The sequence below is a fragment of the Microchirus variegatus genome (assembly GCF_963457635.1).
Source record: "Microchirus variegatus genome assembly, chromosome: 4".
NCBI classification, from domain to species: Eukaryota; Metazoa; Chordata; class Actinopteri; order Pleuronectiformes; family Soleidae; genus Microchirus; species Microchirus variegatus.
In genome coordinates this window covers 13,695,464-13,717,257 of record NC_139805.1, presented here as the reverse complement: position 1 = coordinate 13,717,257, position 21,794 = coordinate 13,695,464, and the positions used below count along the sequence as shown (strand labels likewise).

Genomic DNA, 21,794 nt, shown 5'->3' with positions numbered 1-21,794 from the left:
CACTTGAACCTCTGCGTGAACACCTTGTCTGGGGCAAGCTGCCCGCATCCACACATTTGTCAGTAGGGAGCACAGTCATCGTCGAACCGACTCAGTCAAGATCAAGGCCCAGAAATGTGCTGGTTGGTCGTGTTGTTACACCTCTGTGGGGCGATAGGTGGGTCCCACTAAAACTAATCAATCCTAGCGACAAGGCAGTGTCTCTCAGGAGGAACTGTAAGATTGCAGACGTCTTCCCATGTGTCGCAGTTGAAGAGCTGCCTTCACCTGAAAAGGTTTCTTTCAATGTCCAGAGTGTTATGCAGGGCCCTGTGCCGACAAGGTCACCGGAGCAGAGAAAAGAGGTCTTAAGCAGTTTAGGGCTACAAGATTTGGACTTGGATGGTTGTGAGGTGTCTGACCAGTGGAAAGATAGGCTTTTGCACCTCGTTGTGGAGTATGAGTCAGTCTTTTCAAGGGACAAAATGGACTGTGGGGAGGCTACAGACTTTGTCCACAAAATACACCTTGTGGACGAGAGGCCATTTCGTCTGCCCTACCGCAGAGTGCCACCAACACAGTACAAGGAGCTGAGGACTGCACTGACTGTAATGGAGGAGAAAGGCATAATCCAGAAGTCACACAGTGAGTACGCTTCGCCTCTCGTCTTGGTGTGGAAGAAGGATGGCAGCCTGCGCATTTGCACTGATTTCAGGTGGCTCAATGCAAAGACAGTGAAAGATGCGCACCCACTGCCCCACCAAGCTGATACCCTTGCTGCACTTGGGGGAAACGTCTTCTTTTCCACCATGGACTTAACTTCTGGATTTTACAATGTACCACTTTATGAGGCACACAAGAAGTACACAGCCTTTTCTTCCCCCTTTGGCCTCTATGAGTACAATAGAATGCCCCAAGGTCTATGTAACAGTCCCGCGACCTTCATGCGGATGATGTTGTCAATCTTTGGTGGCGAAAACTTCAGCAGCTTGCTCTGCTACTTGGACGACCTGATGGTCTTTGCCCCCAGTGAGGAGTTGGCCCTTGAACGTCTGGGGATGGTGTTCTCTCGTCTGAAATCTCACAAACTTAAGCTGGCTCCCAAGAAATGTCATCTCCTGAAGAGCTCAGTTAGGTTTCTGGGGCACATCATCTGTGCAGATGGGGTGAGAACAGACCCAGACAAGGTCAAGAACATTACTGATCTAGGAGAAGCAGAGTTAATGGAAGATGATGGTGTTACACCTTCCTGGAAAAAGATCAGGTCCTTTCTCGGCATGATTTTTTATTACCAACATTTCATTGCTGACTGCTCCGCAAAAGCTAAACCTCTCTTCAGGCTCATTTCAGGGCGGCAAGTTCAATCTCAGGCCAAGAAAAGAGGGAAGTTCAAAAAGAAGTTCTCTGCCCCACCAGCTATGGCACCAAGTGACTGGACTGCTGCATGTCAGGAATCGTTCCAAACTCTGAAACATGAACTTGCTCATGGTGTCACCTTGGCTCATCCTAACTTCGACCAACCTTTCATCCTTGCTGTTGACGCTTCTTTTGATGGCATTGGAGCTGTCTTGTCTCAAGTAGCACCTGGTGAGACAATCGCAAGGCCTGTTGCCTTTGCCAGTAAGACATTGTCCCGGTCTCAGATGAACTATCCTGCACACAGGCTGGAATTTCTAGCATTGAAGTGGGCCGTGTGTGACAAATTCAGTCATTGGCTGAAGGCGAAACACTTCACCGCCTGGACGGATAACAATCCCCTGTCATACATCCTGACAAAACCACGCTTGGATGCATGTGAGCAAAGGTGGGTGGCCAAGCTGGCAGCGTTTGACTTTGATCTCAAGTACGTTCCAGGGATTAAGAACACTGTTGCAGATGCTTTGAGCCGTGAACCATTTGTTCAATCATGTGTTGGTCACCGCTTGCTAAAAGAACCCTATGTTGCATTATTGGGCGAAGTCAGTGGTGTTGTCGGAGGCACAGTGCAGGATGCTTTTCGACTGACGAACAACTGTCAGGTTGTTCAGAGTGCGAGGTCACAGTCATCAGACCTCAGTGATGTGCTTGATCCTCAGATTGAGGGAAGTTCCATCAGCTCAGATGAGGTGTCGGCTGCACTAAGCGCTCATCATGGTTGTGGTAATCTCACTGCTGACCTACCATTGCCACAGTTGCCTGATGAAGATCTTTCCACTGTTATCCCTCAGAGCCAACTTTTGAGCCATCAGGAGCGAGACCAAACGATAAGTAGAGTCCTGTTCTATGTGCAGCGGAAAAGGAAAGCCACCAGACGTGAGGCTGCAGCTGAACCTGCCTGCGTCAGTAAGCTCCTCAGACACTGGAAAAAACTCAGAGTGCAAAATGGCATTTTGTACAGGGTGAAGAAGGACAACCGGTTGAACAGAAAACTGTCCCAGTTCGTTGTGCCAGATGGCCTTAAACACCAGATTCTCCTAGGCCTCCACGACAATGCTGGTCATCAGGGCCGTGCTCGTACTCTCTCCCTCGCCAGGGAACGTTTTTTCTGGGTTGGCATGGAAACAGACGTAACGGACCATGTACGACGATGTGAGAGATGTGTTGTCGGCAAGACCCTTGAACCTGCAGCACGTGCACCTCTTGAATCCATTCACACATCTGAACCGATGGAACTGGTGTGCATCGATTTTTGGACAGCTGAATTGTCTGACAAAAAAGTGGTTGATGTCTTGGTTATAACTGACCACTTCTCTAAAATGGCGCACGCCTTTCCCTGTCGGAATCAAACTGCCAAACATGTTGCCCGTCGATTGTGGGATGATTTCTTCTGTGTATATGGGTTTCCTAAGAGGCTTCATTCGGATCAGGGGGCCAACTTTGAAAGCAGGCTCTTGAGAGAACTTTTGGAGATGGCGGGAGTGAAGAAGTCGCACACCACACCTTACCACCCAATGGGTAATGGTGTCACAGAACGCTTTAATAGGACGCTGGGGAATATGTTGAGAACCCTCCCTCCAACTGCAAAAGCCAGGTGGCCTCAGATGCTGAGGACTCTAACCTTTTGCTACAACTGTACAGTGCATGAGACGACCGGGTTTGCCCCATTTTACCTCATGTATGGACGGGTTCCACGTCTCCCTGTCGACGTCATGTTTCAGCATGTGATTCAAGATGACAAAGTGATCAGTCATAATGAGTTTGTCCTAAATTTGAAGCGGGATTTGAGTGAGGCCTCACGGATCGCTCGGAAACACAGCCTTGATGAACAAGCACGTCATGCCAGGCTGTACAACCGGAAAGTCAAGGGCTCTCCACTGGCTACGGGAGATCGAGTGCTGTTAGCCAACCGTGGTGAGAAAGGAAAAAGGAAGCTTGCTGACAAGTGGGACTCCACACCTTATGATGTTGTGTCAGTGAGGTCTGGGATCAACGTATACAGGATAAGAGATGCCATAACTGGCAGAGAGAGAGTTGTGCACCGAAACCTTCTTCTCCCGGTTGACTTTCTTACCGTGGATGAGTCTCCTGCTTCCCTTGTGGATTCGGATGACCAGGATCTGGCATGCGCAAGTGGTCGAGACTCTGTAGAGGTAGATGATGCAGATGGCTACAACCGGACTATGGACTGGCTAATTCATTCCCCTGACTCAGTCCCTGTTGGTGTGAATCACTTACCTGACTCAGTCCCTGCCAGTGTTTCTCATTTGCCTGTACCAGAAATCTCTCCCTTGACTCCTGTGGAAGGTGATGGTGGGAGCACTGCTATTTGTTCACAGCCCCTTAGTGCTCATATAGGCGAGGGTGGTGCAGTTACTACCAGATATGGGAGACATGTCAGACCCCCTAAGAAGCTGGTTCATGAGATGTCGACACAAAAGGTTGAGCAGACCTTTCCTGGTTCGAGCCCTGTGTATGCATTTTTCCATGGACTGTTTAAGGTCTGAATGGCAGGAGATTTCTTTTTGTTGATGTTGTAGTTGTTTTGTTTACCCCCCCCCTGCACCCCCCCAGTTTTGTTGGGCTACGTCCAGGTGTTATTTGTTTTGTTTTTGTGAGCTTGGGTATGCAATGTGTATTGCCTTGAACGATGTTCAATAGGTGTATATGGCACCTGTTATTGGTCTGTGGAAAGTATTGGGCTTGGTACCTCCTAATCCTTTTGCACTCCCTAGGGGAGGATTTTGTGTCGGCTGTAATTCGCGTCGGTGATGTGGTTTCACTTTGAGCAACCCCACATTTATTTATTTTTTTCTTGTTTTCCTGTTATGATACTCTGGATTTGTCTGGAGTTTAACAGAATTTAAAGGGGGTGTATGTAACGGTGTAATAATGTCTTGTCTTTATTGTAAATTCCTGTCAAACTTGGGACTACAACCAATGTCATTTTATTTTGAAAATCTACAGCGGAAGGCTGTGCCGCACTTAATGCTGCGCATCTTGTTTAGTGCTCAGAAGTCGAATGATGCGCTGTAGGTAAGTTGTCGTTCTGTTCGCTCGGACATAAAACTCCGTTGTATGTGTAATTTATGCTTCACCTGACATATAAAATCAATCGGCATTTACTGTATGAGATGCTTGTCTAATGAAACGCTGCTAAAACCTGTGGTTTTATTGCTTTGTGACTAATTATTGTAAGAATGTGCAAAGAGTGTGTAGGTTAGCTACCGACACGTGCGAACAGTGTTTAAGCTAGCTATGAACAGTACAGAGTGTGCGTGATTTGAGTATACTAACACGGAACTCCTCTTTTTTTATAGTTCGAGCGACAGTAAACGTCATGTGTATTAACAGCAGACTGGTTGTGTGTTTGTCCCATGTTGCAGGTATGTTATTTGCACTTTTGAGTGTGTAATGTTGTTGTGTGTGTTTTAATATGTAAATGCAAAAAACGGAGCTTGGCAGGTGATTGATGTGTTGATGTGAGATTAGTGAACTGTAATTTGCAAATGATGCCACTATACGATCAGAAGTCGAATGATGCGCTGTAGTTCGAGCGACAGTAAACGTCATGTGTATTAACAGCAGACTGGTTGTGTGTTTGTCCCATGTTGCAGCAATAAACCAGTCCAGTGCTCCATCCAACTGCCTCCGTGAAATTTGTACCTAAAAGCAGCAGAGCCTAATGACAAAGGTCACATATATAATCTAACAAGGCACTCTGAGGGCAACTTCACTAACAATCACTATAGTCAGTAAGTGAGTATACAAACCCTTGCAATTTCAATAGGGTCCTTCACACTTTGTGTGCGCTGACCCTGGATGAAATGCAACGGTGTATCTGTTTAACTGACAGACCTCAGATTTCATTTTAAAACGTTTTTTCTCATACTTGTACACAGATGCAAAATATTCTGAGAATGAACAAATATGATTCTCTGCTTGGTCAGAAGCCTAGGTCAGAGTATGGAGGTTTCTAGACATCATTATGAAGATTATTTGACACTGAAGGTACATTTGGACTGCGACTAAGTATCAGTTAATTTGAGATTAAAAAAAAAAAAAAACATCACTAACTGATTACAAATTTAATCTCACAAGCCGAGACAACAAACTCCAATATTGTTTTTCTTACTATGGCCTCATGTTTCAGCATCTAATACTTCACAATAAACAAACTCAGAGGTTTGAATGATAATGTATGAATTTAAGACTAGATTGCACCATGGCAAAACTAGAGCAATAATAAATTGGGTTCAACTTGAATTCTGCAACTCTCAAACTCCAATTAGTGCCGGATCTTAAGAGACTTTGTATTCTGACGTAGGCTTCAATGGTAAAAAAGAGATTACGAAGAATCCATACACAGTTTCACGACATTCTGGAGAAGAAATTCAAGTGTCCTGCAGCTAACTACAAGACCAAACAAGGATAGGGAGGCAAACATGTCAACAGTTAAATTCTCACAAGCTGATTCCACAACACAAACAAGAGCAACAGAGACAATGATGGCGTGTGCCTCTGGAAAGAAAAGAACACAAGATAGAAACGTGATGATGTTAGTAGAAATGTAAAAATTGAAAACACAAATCAGTCACTGGATGAAGAGAAAGAGTCAGATAGCCGTGGAGGTTACCTGCAGATTTCACAGGGGGAAGGGAAGAGAGTCAGACACTTTTAACACAGAAACAATTAAAAACAAAGATGGCACAACCCAACCCAGACTAACACTACACATTCACGGTAATCATTTTAAGTCAGGATAAAATAAGGACCAAAACGTTCTATTTAAAATCAAGAAGAAGAAGAAAAAAACAGCCTGAGAAACTGAACTTAATTACTTTTTTTCTGTTTGTCTGTCTGTCTGTCTGTCTCCTCCACTCGGTTTCAGTAATAAGGACAAAGCCGCACCTGCACATGCACCCCCTAATTTAGCTATTCTCATTTCACCATTCCACAGCACAAACACCCACTTGCTGAGCTGTGGGGTTTAGAGTAATGACATGCCAAAATATTTAGAGACGGAAAACAACACTTGCCAACATACAGTGCATCTGCTGCTGTATGTGGCCTGAGCAAAGAATACATTTGCATCTGGGTGTTGTGATTCTGGGGGGTCGTGACTCAACAAAGGTTGAGAACCGCTGTTCTTGGGAGTTCCTGCTTTGTAAGAACTACTCCTATGCATTAGACTATTATAGAATCTATTTTCCTATATTGTTATAGGTGGATTTCAATAGTCTTTAATTAAAGGAATGCATCAAAACTACACTGAACCAAAATAAAAGTGAACACAAAAACGAATGGGGAGTCAAAACGCATGCGTTTACAGTTTAACACACTAATCACATGGACCTCAGCATTTACCAACATTAGCATGTGATGGGCAGTGGACATTTTAACACTTTTTATGACCACTGGTACTATTCTTTTTTTTAAAGATGTAAAACCATGGATGAAACTATTACTTGTTTTTTTCTCATTTCAAATAGCCTACACAGAACAGGCTTATTAATAAAGGAACATCTTGTTTTTTATGTTGCCTGATTCAAGCAGATACTAGAGCCAATTCTGAGGGTGACTCAGTGCTAGGTGAAGGCGACATTTACATCCTTGGCTGGAACATGAAGGTGATGTTGCTAATGAGGGCATTCATGGCAAGAACCGAATTATGAAGCCAAAACGGTGAAAATGGTGGAAAACTTGTAGGAAAGGCCTCTCGTACAGAAGTAAAACAAAAAATAAAAAATGACTTTGGCAATTATGAAAAGGCTTGGTCAACTGAATAAATCAATAAAATACCAAATTATATTATGTCTGTGACAAAAAAGACAACTGTCTATCACTCATTAATCACTCATTATTATTAAAATGCTTGTATTTCATGGGACCGACTGACTTTAAAGTGCAGTGGTAATGACTCAAAATGAGGACACTGGGGTCTGAGGTCCCGTCGTTGATCAGCTTAATGGGGACTTAATACTTTTTCTTGCAAAACAAGATTCTGAAGGCTCGTGTCCCAGCAAATCCAGGGATCCTAAGCTCCTGATCCACTTCAATGTCTTTAATCACAAATCTTGGAATTTGGCATGTGATCTACTTGTGAAAATTGGAAAAGTACTGGTTTGATCTAGTGTGGAAATCTGAGTGGATTTTATTTTGAGATAAGAGGAGACAGGGGATTGTTGAGGGGGGGGGGGGGGGGGGACAAAACACGGAACTTGCTTTTAAACGACAGTTTAACATAGTTTACAACAGGGTTTGAGTGGGGAATGCTGGACTGGGCTTGTGTGGACTACATCAGACTGGGAGAACACTAAGCACTTACCAGGGCAGTTGCGATAGGATACATTCTGTGTTCTTGGTCCTACACTGGTTGGGCATGGACCTTGAGAAGCAAAAAGACGGGGCTACAGACATGCATTTTTGAAACTGCTCAAGAGTGTAGTGAGGACCTGTTTGGAATTGTTTTTGTGAGACAGACTTTGCCAGACGTGGGAGTCCTTGGGCAGGCGTTTACTGTTCACCACACTACGGCAGTCCTTGTCTGTCTCATTGGTGCAACATGGAGGCAAAAGATAATCATAACAGGACAAGGTGAACATGAGTGAACCTTGAGGCTAATCCTGCTATTAAGGTTTGAGGTAACACAGCAAGACACGCAAGAATCGATAAGTCACTTAACAATAAGGCATTATGAAAATGGGGGGGGGGAAATGCAGAAACATTCTTTGACACGTAATATACAGGCTACAGGATTTGGCTTCGCTTGATGAGCTGGCTCATTATTACAGGTTCTCAAAGCCTTGGAGAGGTTAACCTTTACAATGTAATGAGGTTCACCATCTAATGATGTCCACTAATATGTTCTGATTTAACACTTAGGGGCAACAGTGTGAACAGGTATACTGGTAATGAGCAGTGAAGCAGTGATATGTCAAACACAAAAAGTTCTGAGGAATTAAGGTACATTATTTATATATGGGCTTAATCGTTTTTGGGCTTTTTTTTTTTTTTTTGCAGACTTGACATTGAAACATATCTCAAGACATCAGTGTACAAGATATTCTTTTTAATATCTGCAAGTGCTGCCAAATGCTTAAATCTAGCCATCATTCCCACTCTAATTATTTCAGTTCCACCTGATTAGTGACTCTCACTAGTCATCTTATCTTTGCCATTAATCAGTTTGTAAAGGTTACATGGGGGAATTTCCCTCACAAATTGCAAATGAACATGGCAGCTTAAAGGACAAAGGGGAATTCGAATGCAAAGGGCAACCTAAAGATTGTTTGGAGGCTGAATGGCAATGAATATTTTAGCATCCACGAAGAAGACAAAATGTTAACACTATCTCTTTAGATGAATTATTACCTTGTTGACTTACAAGCGGAGTCATTCTGCTCTGTTACATAATGAAACATCTGTTAACACATTTCAACACCTGTAGTATGGATGTACTATATATTAAGCCATCAAGGTGAGCTGTGTTTTCTCCTGATAGGCGTCTCCATACAAGACTTGAGTAATGAACCACTAACTTGCCATCGTGGAGAGTTAGCATTACTTTCTCTGCCCTCCCTACACTCTGCAGCCTCATACTCAGAATGCTCGATCCTTTTCGAAATACGCTGAGCAGCATCAATAATAAAGGCGGTGCAGAAAAGAACCACAGGGTTTTTACAGGTCATATTTCACAAAATGCTCATGGTTTGACACAGATGGAAGAAGAGACAGAGGAAAATGGTGCTGGAAGGTGTTGCAAACGGAGAAAGCTCACTGTCTGGACAAGGCAGAGGGAAGAAATTGGACAAGATATGATGTGACACGAGAGATAGAGGGCACAAAAGAGACACTGAGGATGTGATGTGTGGGAGAGGAAAAAGGAGGGGGGGGAGGGAGTTCTCAAGTCATGACAGAAGGGTCGTACTTACTGTAGGGCACACACTCATACTGGACCTCCAGGTATTTGTAAGTTCCTGGGCAGGGATCAGGGAAGACATCTGAACCTGTGATCACGATGCACTGGGTCCGATTGTTACATCTGTCAAATAAACAGAAACAAACACATTTAATAACCAATAACATTTAGATATTTTCTGAAGTAAAATAAATTACAAACTGCTCAAAAATTGTGTGCATGTGGAGTAAATATTTTTCAATAATGCAAAACCAACAGTTCTTAACTCATGTTCAGATGGTGAAATATTCATATTCACCAACAAAGAAGTTTGTATGCTTTCAGCTCTTTTGGCAATACAGTCGGGGCCAAGTGAACCGCTTATAATTCAGCTCTTGCCTTTGAATCTTCGCAGCTAAAGTACATGTGAACTTCTTCAAAAAAAATTTCCAAGAGCTCAAACTATTTGCATGATTGTCTACAGCTAAATGGAAGAATCCAAAAGGTTACGTGGCCTTCTTGTCCCCTCTGCCCTTTTCCAGTAACTTTTACAACAAGGTTTTATATTACTCTATCTGAATGAATCTTTACAAATGAAATTCTGCATTAAAAAAAAAACAATACAATAAAATTAAATTTCACCCCTTTCACCAAACCACTGTCAGACGGAAATTTCGACCAGGATAGTGCGATCTCAAAAAAAATCCATGCGTTTTGGGGAAATTGATTTCAAGGAAACTCGGACCCTAATAATAATAATAATAACTCAGTGAGTTACCGGGTGCATCATTATAGGAAATTATGTTGTCCTAAGTAATAAAATGAAAGTAAAAATCCTTTGCATCCTAAAAAGCCTATGTATTAAAATCTATCTATATATATATTTATATATATATATATGTTTTATACCCTTACAGCAGTCCTATGCAGTGTCAAACGTAAATTCTGCTTCATGCCTTTAACATCTGGAGAGCAGACATTCTCATTGAGCCTGTGGTCTGCTCTGAGACCCGGGGAATTGCAGGTGACCACCCCTTTGCTGTACTGAAATCATGATAATGACATCAATATCCCGAGAAAAGCCTTATGTGTTACCGGGGGGGACTTAAAATTCTATTGGCAATGTAAGGCGCCAGATCAATACCGCTGTTCTGCTGATTTAGCAGGGACCACAGATGATATTTGTTTCTTCTTATCATAGGCCTTTGCACCCATTTAAAGCAAATCACTGGAAAATGTATTACTGGTTGCACTGCATTGTGCTCTGTGTTTTTTGTCTTTGCTTTGGGCTGCCAAGGTAATAACTGCTCTGTGTCCAAATGGTGTTTAATATAATGTTAGGTAGCACAGTGAGACAGTACAGAGTTGGTTAACGTTGAGGTGTAGACCATTGATCAGACACACGGGGCTACAAGTGTGCCCTCTTTAGGTTCCAGATTGAAAACAACCACCATTTAGGTGCATGCCGTAAAATAAGAAAGTGTGCTTTACAGCACAAGTATTTATCCAACAAATGAAATAAGTTATTGTATTAAAATAGTAGCAGTAAAAAAAACATTGTTGCTACCGCTGGCCATTTCCCTGCAGTCTGCATGTACGCCATTCAAAAGTTTGGCTCATTTATCTTTCAAACACAGATGACAGAGAACATTTTCATCATGAGAGGGGGAATTTTTAGGTCATATTCAAATGGTGTATTGTATCACATAGTCATAATAACACTTTATGACTCAGTATGTGTCTGTGTTTAGCGAAGGTCTCGCTGGTCGTTTCACTGTATTAATGACCCTCGCACGTGATAACAGATGAGAAAATCAGCACGTTATATTTGTTTTTATGGAAATTAATGACTGCTGTGGAATTAAAACATGCACGTCATGCTGGGCCCATAATACCCCGCTTGTTTTTGTGGGTAATATTTCATGACATCTGCAGTATTTTACATATATTATATGGTCACTTTGATGATCTCGTCCCACTTTGTCACACATTAGCATATAATGCACGAGGCCAAATAAATTGCAGCGCTTTATCTAACAGATCCCAACGAGTCCAGGAAATGAACGCCGTGGTTTATGCTCGGCACATGAAACAAGAGTGATATTGAAAATAAAATTCATGACACTAATGAGACGTATACCTGTCATCTTTTCCCAGTCAAATCCATTAAACAACAGAACATAAGCACTGGGGAGGAAAAGATCCTCATATTTCTTTGGAAACATTGTTGACATAGCTGTTGATAGCTCTTTCTGATATATTGCCCTAATTTTAGAGCTGGGATTGCATGACTCTTACTCTGTCTGATCTGTGAAATCACAGGCATCTCCTGAGACAAACTGACAAAGCCCCAATGACACTATGTATAGACCGAGCCCTCAGATTGAGCGAGTGCGTGTAATTGAAATTCCTCACATAAAAAAAAAGTTCCAACATTTGGGCCTATACCCAGACGCAGGTTTCAAACTGCACTCTAATTAAATACATGTAAAATATGATATTCCTCACTTGCTTTTGATAGTCTGAGGCTATATAGTAATTAATTATGTACATAATGAATGTTAAGTTAACCGAAAATGTTCCACAGTTTTCTCAAGAGTGAAACTTCCAATTTCTATAAATACCCCAGCTGCTCAACAGGATTGTACCGAGGCAAAAATAGTAGCCTAAAAATTAATTTTATCCTGCACTGCAAGAGAAAATGAGCCAACTGTTGAAGGTCTTAACGTGACATACATTTAACCCAGAATCGTTTCAGCCTGGGACATTAAATAACTGCTGATATTCCAGATCATGTCGTGGGAAACCTCTGATCACAGTTTAAATGCAAAAAAATTTTTTAATTTTGTTTTCCAGTTTTAAATATATAGGTGTGGCTGTTTTGCTCCCTACACAGTACACAGTAATATCTAATAACCCTAAAAACAAAACAATTAATAAAAACTAAAGTTTTAAGGGCATTAAAGTTTGTCAACTCTGGAACAAATTGCCAACTGAAATCAAATTAATATCAGAAATACAACTGTTTCCAAAAATTCATCATCATTTGACAGTTGTTATTGTGTGTAATGTAGTTTAGCTTGTAGTTGTGTATAAGCACTTACAATTTAAAGTGTTATGTAATTAGTTAGCATGCGGTTTAATTTGTCCCTTAAATGATATTCTAAGTACGTACAGGACAAAGCTACAGTACGTTCTGCTTTAATCAGCCTGTTAATCAGACTGAAGTATTCCAAACGTAATCCCATCACATCTCTGACCATTTGGGACAGGCAGACATGAGCACAATTGGAGTGTCATAAATGCTGCGTGCGGCGCTGCAAATCCTTTCGAAATGAGCACTCCCTCCTGAGAGATCGCGCGATAAGAAGCCAACAAGGTAACAACTGATAGCTTTCCTGATGCCATGTATCTAAATGCAATTTAACCTTTTCTGCTGTCATCACAAAGCACAGTCTGATGAATAATTGGACAAGAGAGTAATGCGCTAAACATATAATAAATTGCTTTAAGTAAGAGAAATACAACACTATATATTTCCACTAAGACGGGTGGTGAAATGCTTCATTTGCAGTTGGTCTAAAGAACCATAAACAACTGTAATTCAAAACTGCTTAGTCAATCCATTTCTCAGATAGAAAAAGTAATTTTAATCAATGACTCTATATGTGCTGTGTGGTTTGTAACACAGCTTAACTCAGAAACAATACATCTACTTACACCATTTTAACTATGGCATGTCCTATTCACTAGACATATTTGGTGCCACTACATTAAATATCATGGTTGTCATGGTATCAATATCATGTTTTTTTTTGTTGTTGTTGTCATATATAACATGTATCCACTGGACAGATAAATCCTCTGAGGCTGGAGGTTTGTGTAGAACTCTGTGCTGCACTGTGGAGCCAAGAATAGACTTTGCGGACTTCTGGTTTTCGGATACTGTTCCCCTCGCCAGCACTCTCGCGTGTTTTATGGACAAAGCGGAGCTCTATGAGACAACAATTCCAGGAATGTTGCTTCTTGTGTCGTCCCAGTGAGCGCGGAAGTCAACGTTGCGTGTTTTATCTCCTGTACTTGGACTGAGGAGGACCACAAAAACATGAGTGAGTCATCTTTTTTCACACTTCGAATGATTGGGCCTCCAAAGTCCCAAATATAAGGATTTAAATGATTAAAAAGTTGATTTTGCATAATATGAGACCTTTAAACCCAGTTGACTTGGTCTTATTCTACACCACCTGCTTTCAAACTGACTTAGTGTGAAAAGAACAAATATGGAGGTTCTAACAACACGTGCCGCTCATGTGACATCACACAATGACCGTCTATCCTTCACTGCTTAAAGCCCAAGTCGTCACTCGGAAATTCACAATATGAAAATACAGCGGCAGCACCGAGAACAATCGCTGTGTAACTGGAGGAGAAAAGGCGACATGAGTGAGGGGAGCACATTACAGAAAGAGGCACAAATCTACTTCCTGGTGCTCCCAGTTTGAATTTCAATCAAATTAGCATCTCTTAAACTCAAAGTGACCCGTCTAGCTCCATTTCATCTGAAATGCTGATGAGGTTCATGGCACAATTATCAAGGCAGACATCTCTCTCAAGAGGCAAGCCTGTTGATAGGAGACAGGCCACTGAAAAATTAAATAATTTCCAGGGCCACAGAATGGCACCGGGAAAAAAAAAAATCCATTTGCAGACAGGACATGAAACACACACATGCCCCCCACACACATCACATGTATGTTCCCTTCAACATGAGTATACTTAGAGTATTTTCGAAGGGGGGGCTCCAACGGTGTTTCAGGAAATAGGTTGTTAGGAATTAACCATTAGCATCCTGCTTTCAACTCGAGGTCTGACCCAATATCCGGCTAAGGCATCCCAGAAACTTGTAATTACTGTCATATGCTTGTGTTTATGCAATATTTGGGGGTGGTGGTGGGGGTCCAGTCTATTACAAAGTCAGTAGGACTGCTGTCTGACTCATATCCCTCCATCAACAGCAATTTATTTTTAACCTCCTAACCAGCAAAGGTGAATCATCATGCTGCAGAATTATGTAATTTAAAAATAAAAAATACACTTGTCGTATTATTCAAGTGGAAAAGTTCAACATTTATAAGAAAGCAGCAGGCAGTGCTGTCACACTCATGGAAAACGCTAAAGAAACTAAAGAAAAAAGTGTTAAGTCACAGGGTCAGCCTTCAGATATGAATCAATCTTTTTATTTTATTATGTTATTGATGATTTAATATAATTAGTCAAGTCAACGTTGCAAACAGGGCTGGCAATATAACAATAATTGCAATGTATATTTGTCCTGTTTTTGCACATTGAGAGAAAAACTCAAACAAATGTTATTTTAAATGTTATACTCTTTAAATTTCAAATTTAAAACATAAAATCTGGTGTCTGTGTACAACTTCACTGTTTTTTGTTTTTTTTAACTGTTTTTCTTCATTTTAAATTGTTAATACACTATTTTAACATGCAGTTAATTGTAAATAACTGCCAGATGTTGAAAGTTATTCTGGAAAAATTGACAAAAAGCACATAATCACAGGACATTTTCTGACCCTTTTATGGTTAAAAAAATGCCATAAACTGACAGAATATGTCACATGCATGTATATCAGCCCTGTTGTTATTATTAAGCATGTCAGTTAACCAATCAAAATCAATTTCCCCCTTATTCTAATGAATAAAAAAAAAGTTTTGTTGACACCAAAATTTATTGCATGAGTGTTACTTGTTGGCATTAGTAGATGTTTGTTTAATGATGTGCACTAATGACTGTTCAGACACTTTTTAATTTAGCACATCATCGCAGATAAAGTCTTGAGTAGAGAGCAGTTTCATGGCTCATGAACTTGTGTACACCCCTCTGAAACGCCCGAGCTGAATCTGGAATCTTTATGAAATCTTAATCTGTTGTGCTTTAAATAAACACCGACACTGTATGTCCAGAGACAAAGAACAAGGCAGTGTGCTGTCAGGCGGCAACAATGGAGCTCCTCGGAGAGCCCAGCAAGCAGTCCTGTCACTGATATAAATAGTGTAGGCAAGATTATTCCGTCTCTAGGACTGCCTCAACTATCTCGACAAAAACCTGGAAAATACAGCTGATGACATGCTAATAATGCTGGGTAATTTTAACATTACAAGTCAGCTGCTACATTGTGGAATTAGATTTGTGTCAATATTTTCAAAGAACTCTTTTCATGAAGCAAACACTGTTTAAGACGCAAATAAAATATTGATTTAACCATTCAAAGATATAGTATTTTATTGTTCGAAAATACACTTGTTCTTGTTCCTGATTTGTTATTTTTTTTTATCTGACAAACATTAGATACTTTTTCGGATGTTAATGGGGGAAACTTGGGGAACAAGTTCCAGACGGACAGTGAGTCCAAGCACGTGACTACTTGGGGTTCATTGAGATGTTGCGCCAAAACTCAGTAGCCAATCAGCAGGCAGCTTCCTAAGGCTGGCTCATGGTCAGAATCACAAACAAAAAACAACGGTGCAAAGAACAAGTGTATTTTCAAACAATAAAATACAATAGTTTTGAATGATTAAATTCATATTGTATTTGCTTCTTAAAAAGTGTTGCTTGAAAATATTGACACAAATCTACTTCCATATTTACATCCCCAGGTTTAAAGGCACCATATGTAAGAATGTGGCCAAAAATGGTTAGTACACTCGACTTCAAAATACCAAGGTCTTTTAGGTTTTGTTTTCTCTGCCATAGTAGCTCAGACTTAGCTTGCAACCTGTTGGTTGCTCGGCAGCTGAGACTCTACTGACTGCAATGATTGGTAGATGGCGGTAGGTGGCGCCACATGCCAAAACACGATTTCAAAACATAAACATAATTTGCGGTCTGCAAAATATTTTTTTTTTAACGTAATGCACCTTTAAGCTGAAAAAAAAAAATAAAAAAACCTGATTGATACACATGATATTTAATTAATGATTACTAACAAAAACTCACCACAGTCCAGCTCGTGTCTGTCCTGAAATGCCACAGATGAATTGTACAGCCTCTGATAAAGAGCACTGCTACATTGATCATTCTTGAAAACGATACGCTCCTCGGAAAATCCATGCGTGACAGGCCCCAGCCATGTTAGGTTACAACAATCAATGACATTGTCATTGAATACTTACAATGAAGCTCATTAGTCGGCGAGCAATCGATATATTTGGGACATCTATTCATATTGTATATCTGTATATGTAGGTTTTTTGAAAAGTATTAGTCACGATGCGACAGTGTCATCTTTGCTATTCCTCAAGCTCCTTTGATTAGGACTTGAGGTTACAATTAAATCAATTAAAGGCTAAGAACCAGATGGTTGGTGCATGACCCGGCGGTGTGACGAGTAATATTTAAATATATTTAAACTGCAGTTATAAACTCTTCGATATTACAGTGCTTGCAATTATACTAATTATCATCAGAGCAGACGAGGAAATGGAATTATTAAAACTCAAAATCTTGAACAGAAGAACATGAAAAATCAACTCACTGACTATTATTATCAACAAATTAATTCTTTCAAACTGTACTGCCATGCAGTTCTCACATCTGCTGGAGAGGTGTCCACATGAAAAATTCCAGTACAGATTATCACCCACTTGAGTCGACTAATTGCTTGCAGCTGAATGTTCTAATTGAGCCACAACAGTCCTAAGGCTATTTTCATAAAATCATTGTGCTCATGAATATAATATGCCAGCCAGATATAAAAACAACTTCAAGTGCCAACAGGATCTATCAAACTCAGCGAAGACTCAATGTAATTCTCCACACTTCACGTGCACAAAAGTGAACACACTTTTCCACCAAGTGCTGGAGTGATATTCTTTCCTCGCACTGAAATTAGTAGGCCAGGGTAATTACGGCAACAAATATTTTTGGCACTTTACTAATTTACCGATTGAAACTGTACAGTAGGTCTTTTTTTTTTCCTCCGTACTGTGTGTGTGTGTGTGTGTGTGTGTGTGTGTGTGTGTGTGTGTGTGTGTGTGTGTGTGTGTGTGTGCGACGTGTTGCCCCACATATGGAAACTTTCAGCTCAGTTTTGGACTTGTGGTGGAGAAATGACGTGCTCAGACTTTGTAATGGCGAACACAAGCATTAAATTCAAAATAGACAAAAAAAACACTATCGCATTTCTGGGGATTCGGGGATATTTATTTTGCTTGTAAGAACTAAATTTGTGGTTCATTTTCACATAAAACATAGCCGTTCCTCCTCATACGTACTGTAGCTCACAAGAATTTGAAGAGATTAAAAATGTGGATTTTCACTTTAAATAAAAATGAGCCATAGTCTCTATTTTTGTACCGCTTGATCTCTTTTAGATTTCCATTTGTATCAGATATAAACCTTTTACGTGAGTTTTTTTTAACCCACACCAGAGACACCTTTTGTAATCAGGCCCGTTTCATAAAACACACACATTTCTCCCTTTGCTCCGAGGACGATAGCTCAGCAGTTCCGTTGAAATGCTAAAAACACATTTAAAATAACATCTGAACTATGGCCTCTGGCACTCTTAGAATATGCGCATGAGGAATAAACTTGACTCCTCTACAGGCGCTGGTGGAGAATGTTTGGACGCGACTGTTTTTTCATTTCCCTTTTTTTTTTTTTTCTTGTCAGGCAGCTCCTGCTGAAGATCTGTGTATTTGTGCTTCAGTGGACTGTTTTTGTTCAAGCCAGGGTGAGGGCATTGTAATACACAGGGTCGCAAACAGGGAGCAGGCAGGCTGCAGCCTTTAAAGACAGACAATGTGAGTCAGCTATTTGACTTCATCAAACAAGGCTTGACAATAAACCCCCTGAATACAAGGGCTCTACTGTTTTATTTTATTATTTTTTTTTTTATTTCCCAAGGCGACTTGCCAGGAGTTGCTGACGGTCTCATACCATCCAATATTTCTCTCTGTGGCACTCATATGTCATTCCATCCCGTGCACTTTGGGCTCAGATGGCATACCTATGTGACAACTGGTCTCATGTATAAGGTCACATGTATACAGCGCAAGCAGTGGAACCCTGCTGAGATGCATGTGTGTGCACGCAAGAACATGGACCTCAGTAGGGGTTTGTTTTCCACACCAAATCATCCTTCATTTCACATGAGTGATGGCTACAGAGACAGAGGCTTTGCAAATGACGGGTACATATGTGGTCAGTGATCAATCACTGGGAGTTTAGAAGACATGGTGTGTGTGTGTCTACGGTGGTCATGCCAAATCAAGGATTTACCAGAGGGCCAACACAGAAGAGTGCTACTCTAATGTCAAGTGGCATGTGCTATAAAACAGGATTACAAGCAAAACGCCCCACATTTAAAATTGTATGCTATTTCTACATTAAGAAATGTCCCATTTAAGTTAAACAAATATATGTTGTTTTATCTCGGTGGTCAAAAACTGCTAAATGGTCTAATCTATGACAGTTGTCTGATTTTATAATCATATTAAATCATCATAAACTTTATCATAAAGTTCATAAATGTGATTTTTTTTTCTGTCTCCAAAGTTGATGGTATTTTTTTATACATTTTTTTTTAATTCTCTTTCATTCAGGTTCTGCTGTCTCTGTATCGGTGCTAACACACTTGGACTCAGATTGTAACCCAGTCCTGGAGCTCTCCTGTTATTCTCCTTGGTGGAAGATTTTACTCCAAAAGCAAGGGGAGCAGGAGATTATTCTAAACATGGGAAATTGATGCCAACAGGGGCAACCAGACAAAATTAAATGCTTGACTGTGTTCCAGATATGGTTGCTCAGGGCAACTATGCAACGGTTACTGCTGAGCCCTCTCAATTATTTTCTGAGGGTCCTGCAACTCTAACTGATACCTCATTTTTTTTAAACAACAACTGCTGGGACTACAGTGTGGTTTGCGTGCAGTTTTACCTTTGTGACATGATCTTGTAGGCGTCTGGTAGATAGCAGTTGATGTTCTCCATCTGGAAAGGGTCGGCGTCGCAGATCTTGTCATCCGTTCGGCCATAATTGGCACTTTCAATCATTATGACATCACTTCCTGGACATCGCAGATCGATGGGATAACCCTCACAAGACAACTCCCTCCGTACTAAGCCAAAGGGCAGGGCAGCTCGACTAAATCCTGAGAGGAAAGAGCAAGAGAAAAGAGAATGTATCAGTGGAAATCTAAGAGAAATGTATAGTCTGGCTGACACGGGGGAAGAAACAGAGCTGGATGTGCTGCATAAACACAAAAGGAACACTTTATTGCGTGTAACAAGTAGCAATAATTGCTGATTAAAAGAAACTGCATAGCTATGTGGGCAGAGCCTTACATACTGTACATCAGACTTCACACAGTGACTGCACCAGTGAGCATTAGTATCTAAAGTAAACACACTAATACAACACCTACAACCAAAATGACATCCGAAATGACAGAAAAAAACAAGGCCAAATTGAGAATTCATTTTCCATGCCGTTTTTATTTGTAAAAACTCAGCCCAGCACCTGTTTTTTCCTTTTTCCTTTTTCTTTGCCACACGGCTGTTTCATGTTTCATTTCAATATGCGAATATACTGTCATCACCACAGACTCACGAGTCACTGGAGACTTGTGGTTAACTTGCAATGCACATTTTCGTAAGCAAAACAAAAAAATACAAAAAGCATCAGTACAACATTAGTGCAATTTAATCCACATTGCAGTGCTGACAGTCAAACCAAAGCCACTGGGAGGCTGAAAAAAGAGAAGAGCGTGTATGTATACGCATGTGTTTGTGTGTGTTCTTGTATTTGTTACCGCTTTAGGACCTTTTGAGGACCAGTAAACCTCATGGAAACCTGGTCCTAATGAAGGAGAGCTCATTTCTCACGGACTGGATAAGTTAAGGGGCTGGGTGTGAATCATGGTTAGGTTTAGTTAGGCATTAACTGGTTAAGGTTAAGGCTAACGCTTTGTTTATACTGTCTAAATGTAGTGTCCTCAGAAGAATAGCTGCGGCACAAACCCATGTGTGTGTGTGTGTGTGTGTGTGTGTGTGTGTGTCTGTCAGACAGGGTGAGGGGGTAGGAAAAATAGAAGAGAAATCAATATTGTGGCTTTGTGCTGTGCAAACGTGAACAATGCCAAAAACCATATTTACACTGTGAACTCACGACTAGTGAATCTCCACATTCAGAACTATACCGATCCAAATGTGAGATATTTTGAGTCAGAGCAGCCTTTTACATGTCAAGTGTTAGAGGAGAGTGGCTTAATGCTTTAAAAACAGTTTTAGATGTGCCTTTTTTGACCTAAATTTGCCAAGTATTTCTCTATTTGAGTCTTTAAATAACAGTGTTACATGTGACTCGATGTTGTCTCTGTTTCTAAGCATCTATTCCCCTAAAGACATTGAAAATACAGTGTAGTCACAACCTCCAGTGCCGCTCCCTAGTCACACCAATCTTTATGGACATTTGATATTTACAAAGCGCTTTCCTTGAGTCATCCTGTGAGATATGCTTAGTGCAACTGTTTAGTTAAAAGGTTTGTTTTAACCCATTGGACGCTTCATTGCTTAACTACCAATACAATTATCTCTATCTGATTAAATGCTATGCTGCCATGGCAGGGGATTAGCATTCTGTATAGTGCTGCACACCGGGAGATGCTACTGTGATATTTTCCAAAGGAGATAAATGTCAGTTTGCATTGCCTGATCTATCACTTGCGCACCAATAAGGTTAAACTCCTCCTTTTAAGGTCGTCTATGAAAAGCTCAGGGTAAACGGAAGATATAATTGTATGGGGCGACAGCAGCTTTTCTGGCCTATTTATCCTGCATAAGAAATAATGAGTTTGAGATCGTCTTGCTCTTTTGGAAGTCCCACTTTCTCGTGTGACCAATAGTCATGAAAAGTAAAGGCTTTCAAATGTCATTTCAGCTATATATCATGTCTTTTCTCTCTGGAGTAAAAAAAAAAGTGACAGTGAAGTGAAAGTTTTTTTTTTAGAAAAGTTGGCTTGAAAGAAAAATTCCAACTGGAAAAGAAATGAAAGGAATGGTATGTAAGGATCGGTATTTGACAGCAAGTTTTAACACACTCAGGCATAGCTCCTTTCACCGTCAGCAAGCTCAACCTATAGAAAACACCTGTCAATGCCACAGTACAGCTGTACTGTCATCAAACTGTGACTCAAACATAACAGGTGCACACCGCCTTGTTCTCACAGGTTGTCTCGTTAAAAAGGCAAACGACTGGCCACATACGGTGTCATGACATATTAAAAGCTTTTTAAAACGATGTAAGATTTAAATGATATGAAAACAGGCCGCGACACCAAGAAAGTATATATGCCACACAGCTGAAGATCTTTATATCACATTATCATGCCATACATATCCATTTGCCTGTTACTATAGAGGTCATGAAGACTTTTACGTGAATACGCATCACTGGTTATGATGCTTTAACGGCGCTGGCCTA

At 40.7% G+C, this 21,794-nt stretch overlaps 1 protein-coding gene across 1 annotated transcript in view; it reads right to left on the bottom strand.

The window, feature by feature from the left end:
* Positions 1-21,794, bottom strand: part of adgrl2a (adhesion G protein-coupled receptor L2a) — a gene marked incomplete at both ends in the record, with an annotated part of 78,282 nt that overhangs the window by 40,008 nt on the left and 16,480 nt on the right. Inside the window, 2 exons of the mRNA XM_083887828.1 lie at positions 9,330-9,439; positions 19,251-19,464. Of these exons, the coding sequence (XP_083743954.1) occupies positions 9,330-9,439; positions 19,251-19,464 (324 nt within the window). The remainder of the gene's footprint in view (positions 1-9,329; positions 9,440-19,250; positions 19,465-21,794) is intronic.